Here is a 26871-nt window from a genome sequence, read left to right on the forward strand (position 1 = left end):
AAACAACATATCAGATGTTGAAACTGAGACATTTTAGCATTTCATTTAAAGTACTGGCTCATTTTGATGGCAGCAACACATCTCAAAAAAGTAGGGACAGGGCCATGTTCACCATTGTGTTGCATCCCCTCATCTTTTCATAGCCTTATGTGAACATCTGGGAAGTGAGGAGACCACTTGCTGGAGTTTTGGAAGAGGAATGCTGTCCCATTCTAGTCTGAAGTAGGATTCTAGCTGCTCAACAGTCCTGAGTCGTCTTTGTCAGGTTTTTCATTTTCTGATGCTCCAAATGTCTTCTATTGGTGAAAGGTCTGGACCTCAGGCGGGTCAGTTCAGCTGCTGGACTCTCCTATTGTGAAGCCATGGTGTTGTGATGGATGTGGTATTGGTTAAGTAATGTCTTGATGAAATATGGAGGGCTTTCAATGAAAGAGACGTTGTCTGGATAGGATTTGATTTTGATTTTATTTGATTTTGTTAAGTTAGGAGTCAGTGGCTACCTCGAGTCAACATGCTGGTTCACCCTGCTTTGCTTAGAACCTTGGACTTAAAACAAAAGACAACTGTGAGCAAAAACAGCAGAAATAAGGCTGTAATCTTTTTAAATGTTGAGTGGAGCGGCTCTGTGTCTGAATAGAGGTAAGGTAAAAAGTAGAGCTGAATGCTAAATACATCAGTAGCTGATGAACTTCTCTGACGCTTCTTTAGACTCAAATTTAGGGTTGCTAAAAATAGACGGAGACAAATTTAACACAAATGACGCACCGAGGCCTTCTGTTCGATTAGAGTTTTGTATCTCAGTCATGTGAAAGTGTTTAACCCTCCGGATTATTCAAATGTTTCTCCCTAAGGAGCCGTTCAAGACAGAAAAGGAAAAATATGAATTGAAAACATTTTTCTTCACATTTTTGAATTGTATTTTTCCACGATCTCAAGTCTTGATCAAAAATGCAAAATATTAAATTATTAGGGATTTTAACCCTTCAAATGCCAGCTTGACATCAAGAAGTCATCACTGTTATGAAAAAACTCACAAAAAAAATAGGTTTTGTTTCATTTTCTGTCTGCTGGGGGATTTTTCTTTATAAGCACAGACGCTGGATATGTCAAAGATTAACAACATTAATTTTGGTGTTTTGTTTTTTTTTTTTGTTAGTAGTAACACATGCTGTCTTAAACTGATTTCAGATGAAGAATGCCAACAAATCCAGACACCACTTGGGCAAAAATGACCGTTGCACCTAAAAAACAGTCATCCATGTTTAAGGGAAAACATAATTCCTGAAAGTCTTGATTCTGTAGAAAAATACCACGACGTTTCATATGGTTGATGGCCAGTTGTTGAGGCTTGAGTCAGTTAGAAATGGTTTCAGACAGAAGTATGGTGGAGTTATTTTCTCGTTTTGATAATAGACCAACACAATTTGTTAAGGCCATGCATGGCCATTCCTTTTAAAATCCCCCTGAATGTACACATGTATTAACTTCAAATTCTACAAAACGGACAGGAATTCCCCCAAGTATAAATACAAATTTCTTTAAAGTTCCATTAAAAATGTTGGAAATTCTTAAGGACATCTCTACCAAATTCTCATAGATTTATACATAAATTTCCTTTTTGTAATCAAAATACTTTCATAGCAATTTCATAGCAAATTTCCCCCCAGAAATTTAAGACAAAATCCACCGAATATCCAAACAGATTTCCGAGGTTCCAGAGAAAATGCAAAAAGAATGTCAAAGAAAAACTTCCAATGAAAACATGAACACACATATCCCCAACACTTCCTTGAAAACAATCAAAAATCAAAGAACCCCCAATTATCAAAAATGTATTCAGATAAATTTTAAAACTTCAAGTAAGTCGAATAAGTTGCCCAAATTTTTATAAAAATTCCTGATATATTCAGTGTACAAACATATCTGAAATTTTCCATTAAAATACTTGAAAATTTCTTATTTTAAAGGCCCAACCTACTGCAATTCCCCAAAAACTTGAAAGGTCCAAAATTTTCATGAAAATATCTAAAAAAAAAAAAAATCAAAAATGCCTCCTAAAATAAATTTAAAAAACCCCAAAAGGTCCTAACAAACTGATATATAACACACAAATATATCCCAAAAATTTCCATCAAAATACTTAAAAATGTCAAAATTTCAAGCTTCCACCAAATTCCCCAAATTTACAAAGCGAATTCCCAAAAAAGTCCACACAAATCCACACAATTCTATGAAAATACAAAAAAAAAAAAAAAAAAAAAAAAAATTACACCATGTATACATACACAACAATTTCCATGAAAATTGAGGAAAATCATGGACACCCCTCACCAAATTCTCCAAAATATAAAAATAAAACTCCTAAATTTTAATGAAAATACCCAACCATTTCAAGGCAAAATCCTTCCAAAAATTAAAATCAGTCCTCCAATAATTACAAATAAATGATTCATATTATCATGAAAAATGGCTAGATTTCCAAATTTCCCAATTTCTTATGAATGCCAAAATATCAAAGGAAATTTCCCCCAAAATTTCCAATAAAATGTAGCCACAACATACAAACATATCCCTGACATTTCCATTAAAATTCCATACATTTCTTATTTAATTCCCCAAAATATCAAAACAAGTTGCCTAAAATTTCCATGAAAAGTCCTGAAAATAAAGAAGATTCTCCCACCAGTTCAATGAAATGACTACCAGTATCTAAAACACTGTGATAGAATTATTCCGATGTTATAAGAAAGCTAAAATGCTGTCCTCTTCCATACATGCAGGGTATTAAAAAGCACAAACTTTAGAGAAAAAGTGTATACCAAACAATGAAAAGTCCTTTATTGCCATCAGAACATGAGTGAGAAAACCAGAGACAAAATCTGACAGAGTGAGGAGTCAACTGTACAACCAGCATCCACACCGACGCACACAAACACGCACACACTCAAACACAGAGCAGCCAGCAGTCTTCCAACAGACAGGAGGGATACAGGTACATAAGGAAAATACAGTACTCACACAATGAGGTATAAAGGTAAACACAAACCTCCAGTCACACACATGCAGCTTAACCGAGGTACAAATACTCGAGAAGTGCTCGTTCATCCTTAAAAACACAACATACAAGGTGAGCAGAACTGTATAAGAGCAGCATCTGGGTCATCTTCCATTCAACCACATTTCCCATCATCTGTCTCTCAAAACCTTTGGTCATGTGGACGCTTGCTTGTCATGCACAAATGTTGTAGTTTAATACTTTTAGAGACTTGTGAGCAAAGGAATGAGCCCCTTCCTGACTCGTATCCAACTGGAGAAACTTTCAGGGCAGATGAGCAAGAGGAAGGAGAATTTTTTGTCTTTTAAAGTCACAAATAGTTCCTCTCTTTAAGGTAGAGTTTCTACGTTAGTTGGACATTCAATGTGTACATTAGCAGCAATTCTAGTGGATGAAACAATGGCTTTGTAAGTCAGATTAATAACACCCTTTGTTCCTCATGCACAGGACAGGCACCACTGTCTACTCGTTAACTAAATGCCATGCAGAGTTAGAAAAATAGACTGCAAACTCACGAGACAGAGAAATCATCTCCAGAGAAGAGGTTGATTTCACTTCAGTTTTTTATTTCATATTTTCTAAGATGTGGAAATAGCAACAAAAAGAACTTGAGAGCGGTAACCAAGACAACAGTAACAACATGAGCAGAGAGCCACTGAGTTCTTTTTCGAGTCCCTCTCCCCTATTACTCCTTTTTTTTTTTTTTTTTTTTTTTTTTTTTTCTTTGCAGCCCAGACTGCCAGGTACGAGACGGACGCTCGGCTTGTTTGCAGTTTCTTGTTGCGGTCGTCTACCGTGCGCCACGCGGGCGACCACTGCGCGCACCCTGGTGTGTTTGTGAGTACCTGTAAGTGTGGGCCTGTGTGTCGTGTCGTGGCTCTCATGTCATTTGAAGCTGTCCCATTCCCCAGGCCCCCTCCCCCCCACTAGCAGCACCCCGTCCCAGAAAGGTGGTCGCCCTCGTGTGCATCCGGAGCTGCGCGCTGCAGTGGTTTATCAAGACACTAGTGTGGCTGGAAGCTAGCACCGCCGCCCCCTCTGACGGAGAAAGAGGCACGGTTTAGTTCTCCTTTAAGTCTAAGAGTTCAAGTCTGCCGTCTCTGTCTGGTCTCAGCCCGTCCTGGTTAACAAGGCTGCGTGGGCGCCACCCTGGACCCTCAAAGAACCGTTTTTATCAGGCCTGTGACTGTGCCCCGCCCAGGGCTGTGTTGTGTTTTTGTTACCTCACTTCACCTTGTTTACTTTTGTGGTTGCCAAATCTCACACCATCACACGTACGCCATCACGCACGCACTGACCCTGACGCCGTCTACTCTACTCGGAATGAGGACAAGCGCCTTGAATTTCTGTGTTTGGCACCACTTTTGTTTCCTCGCGTTCCTTCATGTTGGCCAGCCACTTCTCTCTTCCTCCTATCTGTTTTTTTTTTCTCTAAATCTCATCACTCCCTCACAGATCTTCTTGGAACCAAAATAAAGTTAAACCCAGAAGAACATCTCTCCTTCTTTTCTTCCTCTCAGGAAACAAAAACAAACTTAATGGAAAACTCATGTTTTTTTATTTATTATTTCAAATTCAAGGCACAATGTCTTATCAATAATCCAATCTGTCTCCACTCCGGTACAGTGTGCGAACATCGCGTCGTATAACGATTGGACTGTCTGCTCGAGCGCCACTCCCCTACAGCTTACATCTCTCTTGTCTGCACTGTAACACTGTTAAGAGACGCGTCTGTTTTGGTTGAGAGAGCGACCGCCAAGTCCAAACCAGTGATAAACAATGAACAAAATCAACATAAAAAAAAAAAAAGACACAAATAAAGACAACCGTTTGAAAAACAACAAAAAAAAGTCTTGTCCTGTTTCTCGTATTTCAGTATTTTAAAAATCAAGTCATATCCACCAGCTCTTTTTTGGCAAGCTAGTTGTTTTTTAAATAAGCACTAAGTACTGATAGATAGGATAGCATACACCGTTAACGTGTGTTTTTAAGTAGATGCGTTTGTCGTTTTTTTGTACTTTTTCACTCTCATAGTATGAATTCAGGTATTTTGTCAGGTACTTTTCACTCATCTGTTTAAGGTTTAAGTTAATGCAAGCAGGGACAGAGTTTGCCATGGAGTCTTGCTCTAGACTTGGGTTCGCGAGGGGCACGGCCGGCTCTTTACGAGACCCCGTTGACCAAGGTCAGGGTCTCGCCGGGCGAGGTCACGCCTTTGCTTGGGGAACGCTTGGAGGGCGTTCGCTCCGGCTTCGGGGCACTGGTCCCGTTCTCCTGTGGACACAAAAGGAACAAAGACGTGAGAATGGTGCAACAATCTTTGCATAAGTGAATAAAACAAAAGCATGTTTGCAGGGGCGCAGCTACGGATTTAGGGCCCCCAGATAGAATATTACACAAGGCCCCATTAACCGGCAAGCCAAGCAACAAATGTTGCACCATTTTCACAAATATCTATGCATTGAACTGCATTTCTGAACAATAATTTCCCAATGTAAGAGCAATATTTTTACTATGGTTGAATTTAATTTACTTACATTATTATGCAGCGCTGGGCTATACCATCTGGACATTTTGGGGGGGGCAGGGGCCCCCCAGTATTTTATTTTACTCTATTTGATTACAAATTTCAGTCTTTTGATCAATTAATTTTGTTGCTTTTGATTCAATTATGACACTAATTACTAAGAAAAAATAAATAAAAACACACTTTTCATTGCAGGCTTCTCAAGGGCCCTGGTAAAATACCCTTTTTCCCCCCTGTGCTACGCCCATGCATGTTTGTGCAGAAGTGGTTTTAACTGGAGGGGATCTCATCCCCTGAGAATTAGGCTGAACCACAATCTGTGTTGTATACACTTGCTTAGACACAGCCATTACTGCAAGTGCATGCAGCTGCGCTCTCTCATGCTGCACAAGACTTAACGCAACTGAAAACGTTCTTTAATTATCGCAAACAGCCACGTCACTGCTGGATATTATAATACAGACCGGGGGGGGTTGGGACCACTTATAAACCGCTTTTCTTCCTCATTAGGCCATAACTGTACATGTCTGTAAATATCTTTAAAACGTGACCATACTCTCTTAACTAAAGACTTAAATTATCTCAAAAAGGTTTCAAAGACAGAGAAAATCTTGAACAGGAAAATCCTCCCAGTTGCTAGCTGAGAGTAGGATCAGAAAAGCCAGATCCACTTCCTGAGAGGGGTGTGGTAAGGGGCGGAGTCAGACCGCTTATTAACATTTAAAGCCACAGACACAACCGGCTCGTTCTGAGCAGGGCTGAAATTGAGGGCTTTTTAGACATCAAAAATCCAATACTGGAGTGTTATTCCAGCAACAGACTTCACAGGCATGTTTTGGGGACCTCTGAGACCATATAAACTTGCCTGAAAGGGATCAAATATGTGACCTTTAACAGAAATTGTAAGGCAGAGCAGAGGTTGATGTATGGGACGCAGGCAGTGTGTACATCCTTGTTTGTTTATGCGAACACTTGCAGAGAAGAGATGAGAGGAGTTGAGCAGAATCACCAGATTAAAGTTGTATTTTTAAGAGAATATTCACAAAACCTGGAATATAACCAGATGAGATTCAAACAGGATATTTTTTAAAGAGAATAAATAGACAACCATGTAGAGGTTTTCACGGGTGGAACACATATCCAAAATTTAAAAAGTTGCCGACAATTGTGTTCCTTGATCATTGGATCCTGATTAAAATTCAATTACTGACACAGCTCTATTAGTGTTGCTGCTGAGTGCTGGTTTGACTGGAATTTAGGGCTGAAAGATTTACAAAAACAATCTAACTGCCTTTTTTTCCCCAAAATATTGCAATTTAATATGCGATCATTCTTGGGTTAATCTTATGTATTTCTGACAAATTCAAGCAATAAATAATTCCACAAATAAGACCATGTGAAATTAAAGCAACAAGCTTTAAGCTATAAAGGAGGCGGCTGGGGTGGGGGAGGTGAGGCTGGCTACCAGCTGATGGCAGCTGGGGTATGACTTTCATGAAGTAATGCTAGGCTTCATCAGTTTTATTCAGAATGAGCTCACTGTTTTTCCTCGTATTGCAAATGTGATGTCATTTTCTTTGTTGAAGGGCAGTATCATTGTTATGTCACTTATTTTGATTAAGAAAAATATGCATAAAACACAAAAAGGAAGATTTTTGTAAACCACTGTAAAAAAAATTGACACTTGAATTTTTGCAAAATATGCATAAAATCTCTGCCGCTGCAAAAAATTGATTTATTCAACTGGTATTTTGACACATTTCAAGTTAAAAAAATATTTGCAACTTGTACGATTTGAAAATTGCAGCTGGCCACATTGCGATTTAATCTAATTTGTGATTACATTTCCCATCCCTACTGGAAATATTCTGCAGCTAAAGACAAGTGACAGAGAGAGAAGGGCAGAATGGCTAGCAGGCTGTGATCAAATTTCAGAACAATCACTGGAGAGCTCAAATAATGAACTGTAGCTGTCTTTGCAAACTACATGAAAAACTGTCATGCAGGTACATGTAATGAATCGTCAGATTGTTTAATTCAACTGTGTATACTGCAGGATAACTGTTGCATTGCTCCCTTGGAGGTTTCATCCTGCTCTGTTAAGAAATGTAAGTAAAAGCATGCTGCTGATTGAACTAGGATGACTTTGGGGCTCCTTTTAATAGGAGGTTATGCCAAACTGAATTGGGGCATCCTTACACATGCTTCCTTTAATTGATAGCACAGCCTTCAGTATTCTAAGAACTGGAAAGAGGCTGAGAAAAACCTGATGGAGACAAAACATTTAGAGATGCCATTATGTATGTAAAATGTTAACATAACCTCTTTATTTAAATATGGCAGCTAATAAGGGGTGTTTTTTTTTTTTTTTCTTTTTACTTTGAAAAATTCTGAACAAGACCCCCTTAGACAACCCTCAAAATCATCCCAGACTGTCAGAGCTCTCCTGGTGATACTTGTCCCATACAAACAGCGCTCAGAGCGTGCATCCATGTGTTTGTTTGTGTTTGTACCTTGGGCTCGGGGCCAGCATGGTTTTCCTTTTGAGGCAGATTCTGTCTGCTCTGGGACTCAGCACGAGAAATGTAGTCAGCAACAGTCACTGCAAACATTAAAACTCTGTTAGCCAGGGCAATTACAGGCTTTTTGGTCAAAAATAACAATTATGCTCGAAAGAAGTCTATGATGTTATAAAATAAATGTATGCTAACGAAAACAAACAGCATTTGCACTGATTTTAAACACACCACTGTCATTTGTCTGTCTGTCACGGCTGGTGGAACCTCCCTCAGGGCGGTTTCCACGGTTGCGGCGGCGGCGACTCCGGTTGCGACGCTGAGGTCGGGCTTCCTCATCTGAAAGTAAAAGATCAGAATTTATCAACATGTTTTGGTCATTATTTCAGAGATTTCAGGGGTGATTCTGAAACGTGCACACAAACAACACAAATCTCTCACCCAGTCCGTTCTCACTGGGTCCAGCCTGGCTGTCGGACTCTGCAGCAGCATCCATCACGCTGGGCTCCTGGTCGTTGCGGCGGCGCCTGGAGCGTCTGCGGCGGTCTCCTCCCATGCTCTCATTCATGTCTGCGTCAGCCAGCTCACCCTCGCCCTCCAGCAGAGAGTACGGGTTACTGTCCGGGTCTTTCAGCACTACAGAAACAGAAAATGATCAAATAAGTTTGATTTATTAACTCTCATCTCAGAACAAAGACTGCCTTATCAAAAAGAGGAAATTCACTGGAGTGGCATTTCTCATTTTCACATTATTGTTAGATTATCTACCGCGCTGAAATTCAATTATAAGTCAGAGAGAAAAGTTTTCCAAAAGTGAACATTCAAACCTTTGACGTGAATACTTTCTGGTAGTGTTTCCAGTCACGTCATTGTTCTTTGTGGCCCATTAAATTAACTGAATAATGGATTTCGGCCAGCTTGGGTGCTAATGTATGAAAGAGGTCGACATCCACACCCACAGAAAAGTAAGTCCTTATTGACACCACTACTGATTGTTATTAATTATTAAAGAAAAGCTGACTGGCCATAGATGCCGACTCGTCTATTTTAGAAAGATGAAGTAAACAAATTTAACCTCTTGTCTTTGTTTATAGGAATTTCTCATCTAACCAAACATTTCCTTTCTTTGAAGTTACATTTGAATGCATCATGATGTTTTATCTTTCCCTTACAGCCACTTTGCCGGACTGCCCATATACATCATAAACCCACTATTCAACAGAGCTTTTATCAAGCCGATTCAAACATGAGTATCTCTAACTATTTTTATTTATGCAATTTAAAAGAACAGATTAAAAAAGTAATCTGAAACAAAAATGATTTAAGAGTCATTATTATGATATAAATGCTAAAATGTATGAGATAAAAACATTATGAAATAAAAAGTCAAAAAAATTCAACATTATGTGATAAGAATTTTGAAATTCTAAGATATAAGGTCAAATTTATGAGAAAAAGAAGTCAAATATGAGATAAAAGGTCACAATCATAAAAATAAAATTTAAAATGATGTGATTCAGATTCAGAAATGTAAAAAAAAGTCTTACCTGTGTTATCAAAAGTCTAAATTATGAGGAAAAAGTTCAAAATTATGAGATTACGAAGTCAATTTTGCAATAGAAAGTCAAAATTATAAGGGAAAGAAGTCAATCATGCAATAAAAGTCAAAATTATGAAGGAAAAGTTCAGAAATGTGAGATTAAAAAAGTAAAATATGAGATTAAAGGTCAAAATTATGAGATTCAAATTCAAAATAATGTAATAAAAAGTCAATATCATGCGATAAAAACTCAAAAAAAGTTTCAATTAATAAGATTAAGAAGTCAAATGTTCCACTTTTTAACTCATATTGACTTCCTATCTCACCATTTTGCCTTGGTATCTCATATTTTCGACTCTAAATCTCATAATCATATCTTTTTTTATGACAACTTCCACATTTTTCTTTTTTCAGGCAGCCAAAATTTTCAATAGTCTTGGAAGATTTCATCACAACTGTGGAGGATGGCCTCCACAGCAGTAGACGAATTGACCTAAAACCCACCCTCCCCCAAAACACACAAAAATAAGTGAAGTAATTTATAAAGGCGTGTGATGGCTTTTGTCTATTGGTAACCTTGATCACCTGAGCTGATGGAGTTGGAAGGCTTTGACCCGGGCCCTCCACGGCCTCGTCCTGAGTTAGATCCTCGGCCCCTGCCACCCCGTCGTGAGCCTCTCTCGTCTCCACCTATGCCTCTGGGCCGCTGGTCTCTATCAATCACATCCTCCGACTCAGACGCATTAGACAGTTCAGAGTTTGTGCCTGGATCAAGCACAGAAAAAAAACGTAAAGGATAGCCCAGTTCTATGATAAAGGAAATGATAAAGGAATCAACAACACTCCTTTCATTATCATTTCTAAAATATGAACTTAGATACTTCTAGGTCATTTCCATCAGTGAGTCACTTCCTAACCTAAAAGGACTATTAGAGGGCACACCTGTGTGGGTGTTCATGGCCTCAGAACTGAAATCACGCTTCAGATTTGTTGTTCTCACCATATCCGGAGTACTGGGTGTTGGAGGTTCTGCGGCCTCGGCCACGGCCTCCATAAGTGCGAGAGGTGTGGAGTGAGTTGCTGCTCTCGTCCGTCAAGTAGCCCTTCTCCCGGTCAGCACCAGGGCCACTGGTTCGACTGGGAGCCGCGCGGTACCCGACTCCAATCTGACGGAGCTGCTCATCAATCTGGAGGCGCTCCATGCGCAACTGCTCCACTTCCTACAAAACAGCAAGATAGTCATAAATAGTGTGAAAAAAAAAATCAAGTTTAGTGTATTTAGACATTACACAAGCATAACATGTTTTGCTATAACCATGACAAATACGATGCATCAATCACTGTACAATTTTTCTTGTTTGGCAGAAATATTCAGAATAGTTTGTTTCATATCGAGATAATGATAGTTATAGAAATCACTTTGTATGTGAATTTTAAGTGATTATTTTGTCTTGTTGCCTTGAGGGACAGCCACAATCATGCATCAAACTGTGCAGGTTCTTTTGCATTTTTCTGGTCTGACTCTTCAAAATCTCACTTTTTAAACTAACTGATGTTATGTGCCACGGCTCCCTCTGCTCCTCACTTAAATCAGAGTGAGAGCTGTTTTGGTGGAAGGGGCAGAACTGTTCCCAAATGGTGTGGAAAGGCAAACTGGTGTGCCTTGAGGCAGTTTTAGGTGTGAATTTACAACCATACCTTAGAACAGGGATCACCAACTAAACAAAAGTGCCAGATATTTTTTCTTGGCGGACATTGTGGAGGTCAGATAATTAAATAAGAAAATAAGATATATTTAAATGTTTTTAATTTCCTTTGAAATTTAGCATGACGTAAGCAAGCAGCAACAAGAGGCTGGTGCAATTATGGCGGAGGAGATTAGCGTGGATGCTGCTAAAGTGTCAGTTTTATCAGAACTTGAAGACATTTCTTCATTAAAAGAAGAACAAAGAACAGCATTGAATTGTTTTCCTTTCAAAAACAACAAAAGACGCGTACTGACATGTCTACAGTCCCCATGGTTCGCGTTATGCAGCTATCTATGGAGTTTGTTCATCGGTAGCGTCGGTAGAAACAAGGAGGGAACCACTGCCTGAGAACTTAAAATATACATCAACTAAAGACACTTTTCCATGTGTTAAAGAGGCTATTTTTCTTTAAAATTAGCATGGTATGCCTTGAAATTCTGGCTTGATCTTAGGTGTTCAATAAGCAAATAAAGGCTGAAAACCACTGTCTTAAGGAATGAAGAGTGTTCTCCATTTACCACATGACAATCTGGACTAACGATGGCAATGCTGTATGCAGCTATTTAATCTTGAATAGCTTGCTGTCATGACTGGAAAAGCTAAAATCCGAGCAAAAATTGAAACTCCATTTCCAAACACTAGTTTATTATACCTGGGAAGTGTTTTTTTTTTTATTTCTGTTTTTACATGTAGTTTTGTATATCTCATGACCATTTAAAGCCCTTGTCTGCAGAATTTCCTTAAAATAAATTGCATTTACTTGTTGTCATTAGGACTGTAAATTACTCTACTAGTGAAAGGCTGTAATGTGAAAGTTAGATGAACTTTGGACAGAGCCATCACCATAAAAACGCCTCTGTCCCTCTGACAAATATCCCCTTCTGTTAAAACAACAGATGGGTGGTTCACTGTTTAACCTGCACAATTCTCTGGGTTTATGTCTGTGTTGATGAAGACCAGCAGAGGAGATTTAAATCTTTCTAAACAATCATTAATGTTTGAGCTCTCCAGCCGACAATCAATTTTAAATTATGAAAAAGCAATGCCATCTAAAAAATAGGAAACAGCTAAACTGTCCTTGATGTGCCTTGAATGACAAACTGGAGATGGAAATTATCCCCTCACTTTTAAATCTCTTAAACACTGACCAAACCAACACCACATTGTGTGCTATGAGAACAGCTGAAAGAGCTTCACAGTCTGTTTGTTGGCTCAGATATTCTCAGCAACTTTGATTCACAGATGCCAAACTGGATTAGACAGATTAGTCCGTTCAGTTGTATAGATTTGTCTTAGGGGCCCCTGAAATTGGAAAATAGTGACCATGTAACGGTTTTGACCGTGACATAACCACCAAAGTGAGGATAGCTAGGTAGCTTTCAACACCTTTTAAAGTGAGTGGTAAACATAATATCCTGATACAGTGACTGAAATAATTCATGATACATCCTAATACCTGATTAACTCAAGGTTTATAAATAAAACCTAGCCTAAACAGCTGTGCAGGGTTGATACAGTCATTCCATTTAATTTGGTGTCACTTTAACTTATATCGTGCATCGTTGTCATGAATCCCACTTTCTTAAAAACAACCCTGAGAAAACTCTCAGGAAGGTTTTGGTGAATGAGGCCCTGTATCATTTTCCCGGGGATCCCCTGGACTGCCACTCTGACAACCAGTCCTCTCACTCTACCAAGCACAAAGTTACAGCCAGGATCAAGTTAAGCATATCATGAAGGGTGGCAATTAAATGAAATCTCGATAAATCTACGAACACCTTTAGGGTAAAATCTCTCAGTAAAGCCACATCAGCCTAGATGACTGGGGTGGGACGTGAACTCTTATGACAGCAGTGCTGTGACAGCAGTTTCTCAGCCGCTTTATTGGCGACTGATTTGGGGGAGTTGGGGGGTCTCACTTTGCAGCGTGACAGCTGCCTCCACCAACGACAGCTGAACCTCAGGGGAGGTGTGAAGGAAGTGAGGCAGGGGAAGGGGGTCTGATGTTATTTTTGGAAAGCTGAGGGTCCAGATAGCTGGTAATCTAAACTCCTGCATACCCTTCACCCCCATCCCAGAGAGAAGAGCTATTTATAAAAGCACATGAGGTAAGGGCAAAATGAGGTGCTCTCAGCAGCTTTCCCGGGACAAGAGAGAGACAGGTGACCAATATGAGGAGCCTCTGCACATACGCCCACACTGCCCTACCCGACCCTACCCCACATGTCACATCAAGGATCTGTGCTTCTCAGAAACATGTTCCCTCAAGTGAAAGTGCAGGTATTCTAAGAAGAAACATACTCAAGGAGAGCAAATAAGAGAAAAAGGTGTTTTTGAGTGACAAGACCAGAGACTAGTGCTGCCATCTACTGGTAAACATGGAGGAGTAACTTACCTGGAGATAGGAAACATGGTACTCCAACAGAGCCTGGGCATTGCTGATGTTCTCTTTAGTCCCCACGAACACGAAGGGAACCATTCCCTAAAACCACAGAGAGAGGAATATCTGTTTGAGGTGTTCTCATGAAATGCTAACTCTTTATTTATTACTTGAAACAATGACTCCCATAGGCCATAATCCCACAGCCGCCATGTTCCTGTGACCTCTTGCTCAGGGTGGGAAACTCAAATGTTTTTATGTCTTATATTCTAGGTTGTTTTTCATATAAACATCAAGATTCTGAGTATGTTGTGTTTATTTTACTGTTTACTGGTTGAAAAGAAACTATAAAGACAACAAATTATCAGACCACATTAATGTTAACACAGTATTTAGCTTTAGATCAAAACTATCTTAAGAACTTACTTTGACAGTCACTGATATGATAGAAAAAAACCCTTATGAAAGATACTGACGTTGGTTTTGAACGTATTTAAGTCTGAGGAAACACACGATGCATTTGCACTTGCAATGTAGCATTAATTGTGTTGTTCTATATTAAGGCTCCACAGCTGTTTACATGTTGACAGTATTATCCATTAAGCTGCATAATATCGGTATCAGCAGATATATACTAAAAAAATCGGACATTTTGGCCAAATACAATAGCAGACGTTACAAATAAATGTATGCATTTTAGCACAAAACACACATTGTGCATTTATACAGGTGTTCTTTTTACAAAAGAGTTTAGTTAAATTCTACTTTTCCTGTCCATGTATAAGATTTTCTTAATCAAAATGAGAATAATATAAAAAAATGTATCATCCCTTCAGTATAGCAATCGATTTCAAATTTGCTTTACAAGCAAAAATCACAATTAGATTTTTTTTTTCAAATCTCTAATCCCCAGTTTAATTTATCTAGTATTGTATTGGTTTTAATATAGAATGATTTACTGTTTACGTTTGTTGAATATCACATAAGATGAGAAACCTTAAAGTAATCCCATATTAAATCGCAATTGCAATATTGGGGGAAACAAAAAAAAATCGCAATTAGATTATTTCTCAAATCCTTCAGCCCTAACTACAAGAAAGACTTTTTACCTTTAAAAAAGTTGAGTATACATTGGTATTAGCTAAAATGAGTATATTATGCATTACATAGGCCATTTATTTCTCAATTTCCTATCAACAAGAGGGATGATGAATTTGACTGTGTTCCAAATGACTGAAAAAATGATGCTTAAACTAAGTTAGCCATTTAAAGCCACAATTTTGAGGTTAAAACCAATTAAAATTGGCTAGGTAAAACGAATCAAGAGAAACACTTGCATTAAATAGTACTTCTCAAATGGTCGGCTAATAATGTGACTTTTATGCTCATGCTAACACTAAAAACATCTGTCATTTATTTGACCAATGGTTAGAGTACTGTGAAATAACAGTGAAGCTTGAAGACAAAGCTACACAGCTAATGCTACATTGTTACCACAGAAGCATCCGGTGAGTCTTCCCCCAGGCGTACACAAATATTTTCAAAATGATGATTTATATCTGTCATTAATATTAGCCTTATTATCAATGATTATGTGACGTGTCAGTCTGATCTCACTGTAGCTGAAGACTGGTTTACACTGCAAGATAATCAGGCCAATTTTAGGCCAAATTCCCTCCTTTAAATCAAAATCAGCAAAGGCCTGATTATCTGACGGTTTTAAAGATTAACTTGACAGTTTTTCCTGTGGCAAATTAAGGGTGATTTTTCAGTTTCCAACCCGCTCAGAAAATTATTGTAAACACTCCGTCTTGAGACCGTAAATGTTAAACAGGCTCAAGATTTACAATCAGAAATCCTGTTGTGTGGGCGGAACATTGCAGATGGCACAGCAGACACGAGCAAAACTGACACCAGGAATGGAATAATAGTCAATCAGGAAGGAAAGAGGAAGCACAACAAACCCAGCCATAGTCACAAACACACCCATAGTAAACGTGGCGCATACAGTTAGATGGACATCAGAAATGGAAGACCAACTTGTTGATTCGTGGCAGCGACACAAGTGTTTGCACAGCATGTATTTTTAAAGATACCACAATCGAACTGGTAAGGAGAGCAGCCGGACTGGAATAGCTCCAGCAACGGAAGTAGCAAGTAGATCACCGCTGGCCACATTTTACTTATTTACTTTAAAGCTGCATTTGATGACCAAACACTTGGGAGTTTTGGAGACACCACACACTATGAGAACAAAGTTGTCAAATCCTGATGTGCACTGTCTTTCTCTGGATTTTTTAGGATCCATTTTCCTAAGAACTGCTTCAGAATTGGGAAATGATCAAATATAAACAGTTGTCAGAATCTAGGGCTGAACGATTTTGGAAAATAATCTAACTGCGATTTTTTTTCCCCAATATTGCAATTGTGATTTGATATGTGATTATTTCTTAACTTTCTTTTCCAATTCTTTTTACAAGGGATGAACAATTCTTTAAAAGTGTCTAATTCTGATGATTTTGACTCTTACTGCAAATTGGATATAAACTATTGCTTTAAAGTTTTTTTGTCATTCTTGTATTTAATAAGAAAAAGTACAAAAATAAGGAGGTAGGATTTTTTTTGGAGACTATTCTAAAAAAAACGGCACCCGAATGATTGCATGATATGTCGAGCATAACAACTCTGCTGCAAAAAAAAAGTTTAAAAGTGGTATTTTGACACAAATCTCAGATGAAAGAAATATTGCACCTTTTGCAATTTGAAAATTGCAGCAGGTCACATTGCAATTTAATCTAATTTTCGATTAATTTCCCAGCCCTATCAGGATCTTGACATTTATATGACAAACGTTCTGAGCGATACCAATACAATATCATAAAAATGTTTGAGTTTCCAACCCAGACAAGCCTGACGTCACAGGAGCATGACTGCCACAGAAATATGATCTATTGTTGGGGGAAAAAATACTTACTTGGCTACAAATCAGACATTAAACAAAATATAATTTTTAGTGTTGAATAACAGACAATTTCAGGAAGAACTGGTATAAAAATCACATAAGAAACAGAAACATACCAACCCATCAGAGACAAAGTAAAACTAAATACCCACACATGACTGTCAAATGCTCTACTGTGGGCTGTGTGTATAGAAAGCAGTGGAAACACAAGGGCTTGTGACAAAACAAGAGAGACAAAGCAGCAGAATGAAGTGTCAAAGCAGACAGCACATGGGACGTATACACTCTGCTGCGATTAAGAAGCTTTGCTTTTCGGAAAGCAAAAAGGGGAGGTGGGGGGTTATTTGGGGGGCTGGGAGACCAGCTGAACGGTCCATTCACCTCTTTGCTGCTGGCAGTGTCGTCCCTGCCTGCCCCCTGCCTGCCTACCTCCTCCCGGGGAAGCTTTTTGTCGTTGTCTCCCTCGATCCGGACACGGACCACGCCCGACTTGTCCACGATTTCCTGGATGACTTTGCCGCTCTTGCCGATCACTTTGCCTGAGAGGAACAAGAAGACAAGTCGGTTAGATTACTGTCACTCTAATAGGCACATATGTGGAGTAATAGGGAGCATGCTGTGTTGAGGATGTGGGAGGTTGTCACACAGTATAAGCTCCCTTACTTGGTGTCTCACTCACCTACAAGGTTCCTGGGTACCTGAAAGTAGTCTTCTTTGAACTCAAGATACTCTCTAGCCTGCTTCACTGCCTCTGGGGTCTGTTATACAACACAAACGTAACATTATATTACACCACAGCATATCCATGCATATTACAAGAACTAACAAACAGAAGCCAACAAGACAAGCTAAATAAGTGCTGTACCTCTCCGTAGATCCTGAATGTGCAGCTCTCCTCCTCCAGCTCGATGGCCGTGACACCAGGCACCTTCCTCGCCTGCTGGATGTTGGCACCGTGGGAGCCGATGGCGAGGCCCATCAGGTCCTCCCTGACCTTCACCACCTCCTGGTACGCTGAGGCTAACTGCTTACTTGTCTGGGAGGGAAACCACACAATTGGTTTAAACATGAGTATTATAAGATTTATAAGTCTGACTTTGTGATGTTGAAGAACGTGATTACCTCCAAATGTTTGGTGGCTTCTTCGTTACGGGACATTAGCATGAGCTTGGTTCGGATGCTGCGGAAGTGCATGTCGCTCAGGAGAGTTGCACGCTTTACTGTAGTTTCATTTGTAGACTGTGAGGAGAAAATTACTAATTTAAGCTAGAGATCTTTAATAAACAACAAAAATTTGTTTGAAAGAATGTGGATTTTGATTATTTGTCAAAAAAATGTAACAGTTAAGGAGAGAAGCAAAGTATTTCCATGGGGTGCATTCAATCTACACCAGAAAAAAAACTTAAAAATAACCATTCTGGGCTTTTACTTATGAAGAACTACAGCTCCTCTGTGTTAATCCTCCATCTGTGGATACATAGTGAGGTTCATGAGGGTAGCTTAGGTGTGTATTGTGAGCACTAACCAGCACAATGAGTTCATGTGTTTGGGCACTGTAGAAGATGCAGTTGGCTCCGATTGCTTTCCTGAAGTCTTTGTGAATGTTGTCATTTGCACAGCTGTCAGTGGGAAGAAAACAATCCACAGGAGAGGCAGCCTTGTTATTCATTTGGCAGCAGAGGGTGATTATAACAACCAAAGCAAGCTTTTAAAGACATGTAAATATAGTTTACACACCTGAGAAAATTAAAATTCCTTATACTTTTCATTCATTTCCCCTGCCCTGTGTCCAGGCTTTAAGCTTGGTGCACTGCTCAGGGGGAAAAAAAAAGGCCTAAAATATGATTGTGTATAAAGACTCACATGTCCCTCAGGTCTTCTGGGACTGGGATTGGGACTTTATGGAAGGAGTTTCGAGACGAAGGGCTGTTGGGGTTAAGGGGCCTGATGCGCTCAGCTGTGACAATCTCGTTGTATGTAGCGTCGCATGCTGCGTATTCGATCACGTAGAACTGAAAAGAGAAAAAAAAAACACAAAAAATACAGATTTTTTTATAATGTGACCACAAATAAACTCATAAAACAGCTCATTTAACAATGGACCTCATTTACCAAGAAGAAATGTTCTAAGAGAAAGCTAAATCAGATTGATGCCAATTTTTTAAACTGCTAAACACTTCTATAAATTGATGAAAACTTTGTCCTTGTTAGCTGGAGAGCAAGTGCACATTTCTCCTAATAAGCATAGAGAACCATCTCTTTTATGCCCATATAACGGCATGAGACTACAGGGCGGTGTGCAAACACAGGAAGCACACAAGAAGCAACAAGATGCCAGTAAAATACTCAGGTAGTTCGAAAGGGGATAAAATGTTCCCCCAAACTAATCCAAACAGTGCTGTAGAAAAATCATACATCAACACAAGTGGTGGATATTAAATACATGCTGAAACAAAAATCAGAGGGTATCACTCATTCAGACGGTGCCAGAAACAACTCACTCTGTAATAAGAAAAGTATGCATTTCAGATGCTGGTAAATGATGACAGATGATTCATACATATCTAAAATACCCATGTATGAATGTAGGTTTTATTGAGAGTGTTTCATGAGAAAAGTTCAGTGTGCCAAGTTTAGATTCATTATTCTAATTTTGCAACTCCGATCAAACACAGTATGGTTAAATTTAAAGCTGACCATATTTAAGTTATGTATTTGTACATATTATTTGATATGAAAAAAATACACTGATAAAAATGCAGTAAAATGTACTCTAAAAATGCATGCTAGTGGCACACAGGTGGCCTAGTGGTTTGGGGCGTGCCCCATGTGCGTGGGCAGCCTGGGTTTGAGTCTGGCCTGTGGCCCTCTCCCCACTCTCTTGTCCCTGTTTACGACTATGTCCACTGTCCTCCTTGTGTTCATTTCAGCAGCTAAAACTATGACTAAAAATGTTTGTTGACAGCCTTTTTAATTCCATGACAAAAACTAGACTAAAACTAGCCAAAGATAGATCTGTGAAGACTAGAACTGACAAAAAGTATGTTTAGTTTTCATTAAGATGACTGAAACTAGACTAAAATGTAATGTAGTTTATTTCTGACATTCAAAATCCATGATATTTCTCCACTGTGGGTAGATCCTGCAAAAAACCAATGCATTTGTGTCTCTTCTGCCTCTCAGCTGGAGAAGGAAGGGACCCCAGGTTTGGCAGAGTGCAGAGAACACACTACAATGATTTGGTACCAGATTTAGGCAAGAGAATAAATGCTTGGAATAAAAGTGAAGTTTAAAATGTGAGGAATTTTTATGCACTAAAACTAGACAAAAATTATAAAAAAAAATACCTTTTATAATAAATTATAAAGGGTAGAAATGACTAAAATGTGACTAAAACTAAAAGAAGTTATCAAAAGACTAAAATTAGAAATAGCTGTCAAAATTAACACTGCTCCACTCTCTAATACTCAGTTCTTATTTTTGCATCACAACCCTAGATTCACTTTAACTGATTCACATACAAAATCAACCTAAAGCTGATTAGAAAAAAAATCAGACATCAGTGTGACTTGTGCTGATCAGACTCATCAGAAAATCTGATCAAGAGTCAAAACATAATAATAAAAACAAAGAAAAAATCAGATTCAGATCATTGTGGCCTACAGTGTGAAGGCAGTAGGAGGGTTAAGAAGGAGTATTCTTAACTAAGAACATATCACAGATTAGAAAACTTTGGTGAATGTCAGAATCCTCTTAAAACTGCTCAGGTATTTTTAAAGAGCAAATTTCTTCTGAAGAACAGTTGGTGAGTGAGGCCCATCAGATTCCAAAGGCAGTTGTATAAAGATGCAGAGCTGCTGTTTGAAGTGTAGGAAATATGAATCATCTAACAAGTTTAAAATTAATTTGTGTATGCCCTTAAATAAAAAAAACATTCTTGATCGAGATGCATTTAGTCTACAGCTGAAAATTGGTATTGTGGTATGTTGTCTTTCTGTGATATACATTACATTATGACAAATTTCTTTTTACAAATGCGTGAGCTAATTTAAGTGTGAATACAAGCAATTCTTATTTAACACCTACAATCATGGTTAAAGTACTAAATTCCAATCTATTTTGTCTTACATCTTCATGTTTTGAAAAAAAAAAAAGAATAGAAGTACAATTATTACATTAAAAGAATCCACTTGAAGAGCTGTTTGGAGCCTCAGAGCAGCTGTTATCTCTGTATTGTAACCATCAATCTAAGGTAGCTGATACCTAGCTTGAGTTATACCCAACTGCATCCAAAGGGTTTGGGAGCGTGGCCTCCATTCCACAGGTAAAATGTGCAAATGCTGAGTGGGAAAGCATGCTTTCATCGTACTACTGATGATAAATTTAGATTTTTATGATGTGCTTACTGAAATTGTGCTATTACAATAACGATTAAACTACGATTTATAGTCAAGCCCTACAGCAGCTTCATCTGGTTCATGAAATGTTTCATGCTTCCGAGACAAAGATGGAGTCGGATGAAGAGAAACATGGAAAATGATGGAAAAGAAAAAAGGGAACCATGTGAGAGTGAAGCAGAGAGATGAACACAGCACACTGCGTGCTCTAAGGACAGAATTAAAGCCATCAGTCAATGCTAGACATTCCTGCAGGCTCTTATCAGGCTGCTCCAAATAACAGCACTACACCAGCAGCACCTCCCCTGGCACAGTAGCACTACAAAGCTGTCCTTTCCATATCCCACTGACCCACTATTCAACCTGCTGCTCGTGCTGCTGAAAGAGATCATCAGGATATTCACAAAATAAGCTCAAAAAGCCAACTGTGGCTGCCAAGCTGAGGTATAACTACTCAGACGCCAGTCAGTGAGGAGAAATAAACTGAAGATGCAATGTCACAGCACATCAGGACATACTGACTGTGTGAGCTCATTACCCAGTAGTGGTCCTCTTACTCCAGACCTGTATTCACTTTACATACAGGAGCACTCACAGCTCAGTAAAAACTTCCTGGCAGTATAACAGAACACTGAGGCAAAGTGGAAAATAATTGCTTATCATTAAATACTGAGATACAGAGGAAGCAAGCCGGCTCCAATTTTATTTCTGACATAAGGTGCCATTGTATCTTTATGATGAGCTCTCTCTGACTGAAAAGCTCCACAAACTAAAACAAAGGAAGCAATGATTCTTCCTGCACACTGGTGCTTCCACCACATCCGAGGACTGTGAAGATTAGGCAAATTAGGCTGGATTAAAGAACACCAGCAACGTAGTTTAAAATGTATTTTTGTACTCTGTGAGAAAACAAAACAGCAGCTTGCTTTGCTTTGTAATTAACTGGTCTGTGACTATAATGTTTGAATTCATTAAAATAAGCAGAGAAGGAAAAAAAGGGGTTTGAAAACACCATGAAGGCAAATTATGTCTTTGAAGCTGCTAATACTTCCTTGGTATAGTTTCTAGTCAATCTGCTACTTCTATAACCTGGCACGCCAGATGGATTTGTTTCACACATCCATCTGGACAATCTTCAATACACAGCGTTTGGAAAGGAGGATTTGAAAAAGACTCGGAGTGTGATTGGATGAACGATCTGTCTGTCACATCTCTAAGGGCCAATCAGAGCAACAAAACACGTGACGTAGCCGCGACTGAGGTGCGCGTGTGCAGCTACCAAGGAATAACGCAAACCATGGCGACTGTAGACATGTCAGTACACGACTTTTGTCGTTTTTGAAAAGAAAACAATTCACTGCTGTTCTTTGTTCCTCTTTTAATGAAGAAATGTCAAGTTTTGACAAAACAGGCGCTTTAATTGCATAATTGCTGCTTGCTTACATCACAACTCCGCCGCACCTGAAAGTACCGCCACTCGCCGCTGAGTGGTCCTGTCACTTTCTATCGGGCCCAAACGGTTCAGACGGGAGCTTTGCAAGATGGATTCGCCAGTGAGAAACAAGGAAACAGGCGTATCCATCGGCTTTGAAAGGTTACTACGTCTCCATTTTTATTGTCAATGTAAAACGATGTAAACAAAGTTTCAGCTCTACCTCTTACACAGCATCTCAACAGATTGAGATGAGAACACGTGTCAGCTGCACAGTTTCAGCTCATTTCTGTTAAATTCCCTGACTGTACTGAGTCATGGCTCTTATCTTTTAAAAGCCTGATTTTTGGACATTGACATGACTGATTTTTATCTAAATTTTTTTATAGTTTCCAGAAAGGAGGTGAAAGTTTTTGGTAAAGCATATTCTCTGCTACTGAATATCATTTCTGATTTGGAGCACTGACACATTACAGTGAAGTGTTTTTTGATTCAGAAGTAAATACTAAATTTGATCACCTGTAGTAAAATGGATCATAGTTGATCCACCCAGATCATCCCTAAAGATCTGAACTACAAGTGATCCACTGATCCATCCTCTGTTCAAACAGAAAGATTATTCAGTCTTGGACAACCAATTTTACTCGAGTTTTGGGGTGTAGAGACAACTTTCCTATATCTCTCTGAGTCCCCCACTCTCTCATCTTTTCAGTGCCTGCTCCTATCAATAAAGGCATTAAAAGCCTGCAAAACACATTCAAACTATAATTTACTCAAGTTTCCATTGACTTCACACAGAGCTGTGCTGTAAAGTGTTAATATTTTATTGTGTGAGGTTATTTTGTCTTCTTGCTGCTCTGACTTTTCTCCCCTTCATCATGCCATTTCTGCATTTATCATGAAGGTACCAGCTGGTGGTTATGGGTAACAACAAAAGCCTGCTGTAGTCTGCAGCTGTAAACTATGCAAAACAAACTCCATTACAGGGTGCACGGTCACACACTCGTCCACTAAATGCACAATGTGTGTATGTTACAGGATCAATGCAGTCAATGGTAGCATGAGACAAAAATGACAGAGAACGTGCTACTCACAGAAAGATTTCTATTTTTTTTAAAGATAGCAAAATTATTATTAAAACAATGCAGCTTTTCGTATTACAGCCAAAAAAGTCCTAAAAAGGGTTTTACTATCATCTAACTGCTTGTATCATTATCATATGAACTGAAGCAATAAAAGGTAATAGCTTTCTTGTGACATCAGAAGGTCATAAAACTCCTGGTGGGATAGAAAGGCTTCCCACTGTTGTGCACTAAAAAGAAGCAAACTATCTCAGTTTCCACCCATGTGTCATTGACAGTTTTACTTTTTAAATGTAAGGTCCTCACTGTTTAACTGGATGCACTAACAGATAAGAAGACAAGCCTAGGTTGTACTTCTACAGAACCCCATCAGTGGAGGAAAACCCAGAGAGGAGAGAATAGCATAAACATGCTGTTAGATGCTCCACTGTCTCTGTAGTATTGCTGCTCAATTAGTCTTATTGCAATGTCAGGCTGTGAAACCACATAATCGCACAAAGGCTGCAATAATTTCTGTATTGAAAGGTTTACAAAACTGTCTGCAGAAAGGCCTTTAGATTTACAACAGTACCACTATTGCACTTCATTGAGCTAACCTTATTCTCAAAACATGACAGACTTTTATTTTTTGAATAATACGAAGTTATTTTGAAGGCACTGCAGTAAAAACTGAAGGTTTTGTATTTTTTTATGCTATTTGGTATTTGAGGAATAGACACTTGCATCTTCATCAGTCAATGCCAAACCTGCATGTAATTTTAAGGCTCTGTGAGTGAGATAAGTACACTCAAGATTAATCTGGAAACCATAACATGTTAAAAACATTAGTACAAACTGGTCATGTGACCAAGTTTGACCACAACTTCCTCCTGTAACCCTACAGTGTATTTGTTGACATGCCGAGGGGTGAAGAGAAGAAATTCATAAGTGAGGAGACTGACCCTGGTCTGCTTGACAGCAAATTTCGGTTTAAAAGGTTTAGACGTCAAATTTGTGTGTTCCCAAAGACGCAAACATCAACATGGAATCAAGCCGTGGTCGTCAAGCTACACTAATGTCACCACCATCTCTGCAGCTGTGTGCGAGTTCACATGCTGTTTGGGGTGTTAAACATCTCAGCTTTTATGCAGTAGTCAGGTGATATAAAATGCCAGGGGCTTCAGCGACAGTTCAGAGGTAGCTTTCACTGTTCTGAGGGGTTTTTTGCCCTCCAGTCCTCCAGCACTCTAATGTAATGTAATGTGATGTGGCACAACTTTCAGTTGCTCACTTGTCATCGAGTCTATGTTTTATCCAGTTTTTATTTATTTACTTTATAAAAGATTCAGATTTTTTTGTATTTTTGTTCATCACTTACCTCTCCCTTCATCATTCTGACCCGGGCCAGCCACCAGCCGCATGGCTCCTGTTCGTTGGCCCTGGAGTAAACCTGTAAGAAAGGCACGCAGTGATTACAGCTGAGTCAGGGAAAAAATACGACTATTACACCCATTAAGTGGACATAAACAGTTTGTGGTGGAAAGTGAGATGTGATGACAGTGAATGTGCACTCAACAAGCTAATGGGATTCATGACCTTTACTGCTTCATAAATGAATCCATCGTAACTGAGTGGGGATGCGTGACTGGGATTTGGACATTATTCTAAACATGGTGGCTAAAAAAAAGGTTTGAATGTTTCAGGGACAATTAAAGTGACTAGTGCTATTGCCAACATTCAACTGAGACAGAAAGGGGAGGTTAATGAATTTTAGAAGTCAACATGACATGTGGTGGTGCAGAAAATGTGAGTAGTTTTTTCCTAAAGAGTCAACTAAAGGTGACCTTACACCCAACATCTTTTTTCTCCGATTCCAAAGTCGCAGACAAAATTCCAAAGTCAGAGTAAAATCATGGGAGTCTTGCTAAAGTCGGAGCTCCCTCCCGTTGTCTCAGTCATAGGTGTAAGGCGGTCATAAGACTTGATTTTAGCTGTTTTAAGGCGGTCTTTCTTCAGTCTTGGCGTTATGATAATATCAAACATGTTTGATATTGTCCTAAGTCTTTAGTCTGGTCGTATGCAAACTGTGTCTCTCAGTGACCCAACTGTCGGCCACAACCAATGGGAGCCGGTGTTATGTGTAAGCACATAAAATCACTTCATTCACCCTTAAAAATATTGGATTAGAAGAGATACTAACTTATATGCAATATATATCCATCTCCTTCCACATCTTGTTCCCTGCACATAAATTGTTGTGAATTTCAACCAGATGCATGATGGGAAATCATGCATCTGGTTGAAATTCATCTCAGAAGGAATCATATTCTAGACTTGACCCAGTCTTTGCAAAATCTAGTCTGAGACTAAAAACTCAATTGCTTGCTGATAAATTGTCTTTAGATGTGAGAGGGTCTCAGATGTCAGTCTTTTAGAGTCTTAGCAGTCTTCTGACATAAGGCCGGCATTAGTCATGAGAGCTTCTTTAATGCAGCGACCCACCAGGAGCAGGTCAGTCAGCATGTTTACAAGCTAGGGTTATAGCTCAATTAGAAAATGTATTGGGGTCTGCATTTCCTCCAGTATAAGAGCAACAGGTGGAAAGTCTACTTGTCAGTGGAAGATCCACAACATAGAAACTGCCCTGGTGTATGAGCCACATCTTTCCTGCAAAATCACTGTATTTAACTGGTATTTTGAGACACATTTCAGGTTATAGAAATACTGCTCCTCTGATTTGAAGATTGCAATAGGACATACTGTGATTTGATCTAAATTTAGATTAATTGCTAAAGCTTAGTCCTGACAGTATCTTCCCCCTCTCTTTCTACATGTGTTTCATGTCTCTCTTTAGCTGTCCTAGTAAATAAAGGCAAAAAGACTGCCCCTCTCCAGAAATGCACATTTAGATTGCCACGGTGTCGTCTCCTCCTGGATTAATCAGTTGTACCTAATTTAAGCAAATACTCGTTTAGATATATAACAACTGGTTTGATAACGTGCCCTACAATTTTGGAAGGAGCCCAAAACTCTGACATTGAAAATGTAGAAAGAAGAAATGTGAGTGGCATGTGAATAGATGCTTGAAAAACAGACTTCTCTAATGCCGGCCTTACACCAGAAGACTTTGCCAAACCTCTTAAAAGACTCTAAAAAGACTGACACTTGAGACCCTCTCAATTGAAGAAATTGTATTTTTAGTCTCAGACCAAGATTTCGCAATGACTGGAGGTCATTAACTACAAGACTATAA

The 26871-nt window shown here is 39.0% G+C and overlaps 1 protein-coding gene across 2 annotated transcripts in view; it reads right to left on the minus strand.

Moving 5' to 3' along the window:
* Positions 1-2816: 2816 nt before the first annotated feature.
* The window catches only part of fxr2 (fragile X mental retardation, autosomal homolog 2), a 37404-nt gene continuing 13349 nt past the window's right edge, over positions 2817-26871 (minus strand). The window contains exons 4-17 of one of the 2 annotated variants that reach the window (XM_041779335.1): positions 24997-25068; positions 18592-18740; positions 18254-18347; positions 17851-17967; positions 17594-17764; positions 17408-17486; positions 17158-17267; positions 13782-13868; positions 10639-10858; positions 10224-10403; positions 8540-8734; positions 8330-8437; positions 8096-8184; positions 2817-5329 (exon numbers count right to left, since the gene is read on the minus strand). In XM_041779335.1, the coding sequence (XP_041635269.1) occupies positions 5219-5329; positions 8096-8184; positions 8330-8437; positions 8540-8734; positions 10224-10403; positions 10639-10858; positions 13782-13868; positions 17158-17267; positions 17408-17486; positions 17594-17764; positions 17851-17967; positions 18254-18347; positions 18592-18740; positions 24997-25068 (1782 nt within the window). In that variant the 3' untranslated portion in view covers positions 2817-5218. Of the gene's footprint in view, positions 5330-8095; positions 8185-8329; positions 8438-8539; positions 8735-10223; positions 10404-10638; positions 10859-13781; positions 13869-17109; positions 17268-17407; positions 17487-17593; positions 17765-17850; positions 17968-18253; positions 18348-18591; positions 18741-24996; positions 25069-26871 lie in introns of both variants that reach the window. The other variant, XM_041779334.1, reaches the window with a different exon arrangement.

This window comes from Cheilinus undulatus, linkage group 22 (genome assembly GCF_018320785.1).
Source record: "Cheilinus undulatus linkage group 22, ASM1832078v1, whole genome shotgun sequence".
Classification (NCBI taxonomy): domain Eukaryota; kingdom Metazoa; phylum Chordata; class Actinopteri; order Labriformes; family Labridae; genus Cheilinus; species Cheilinus undulatus.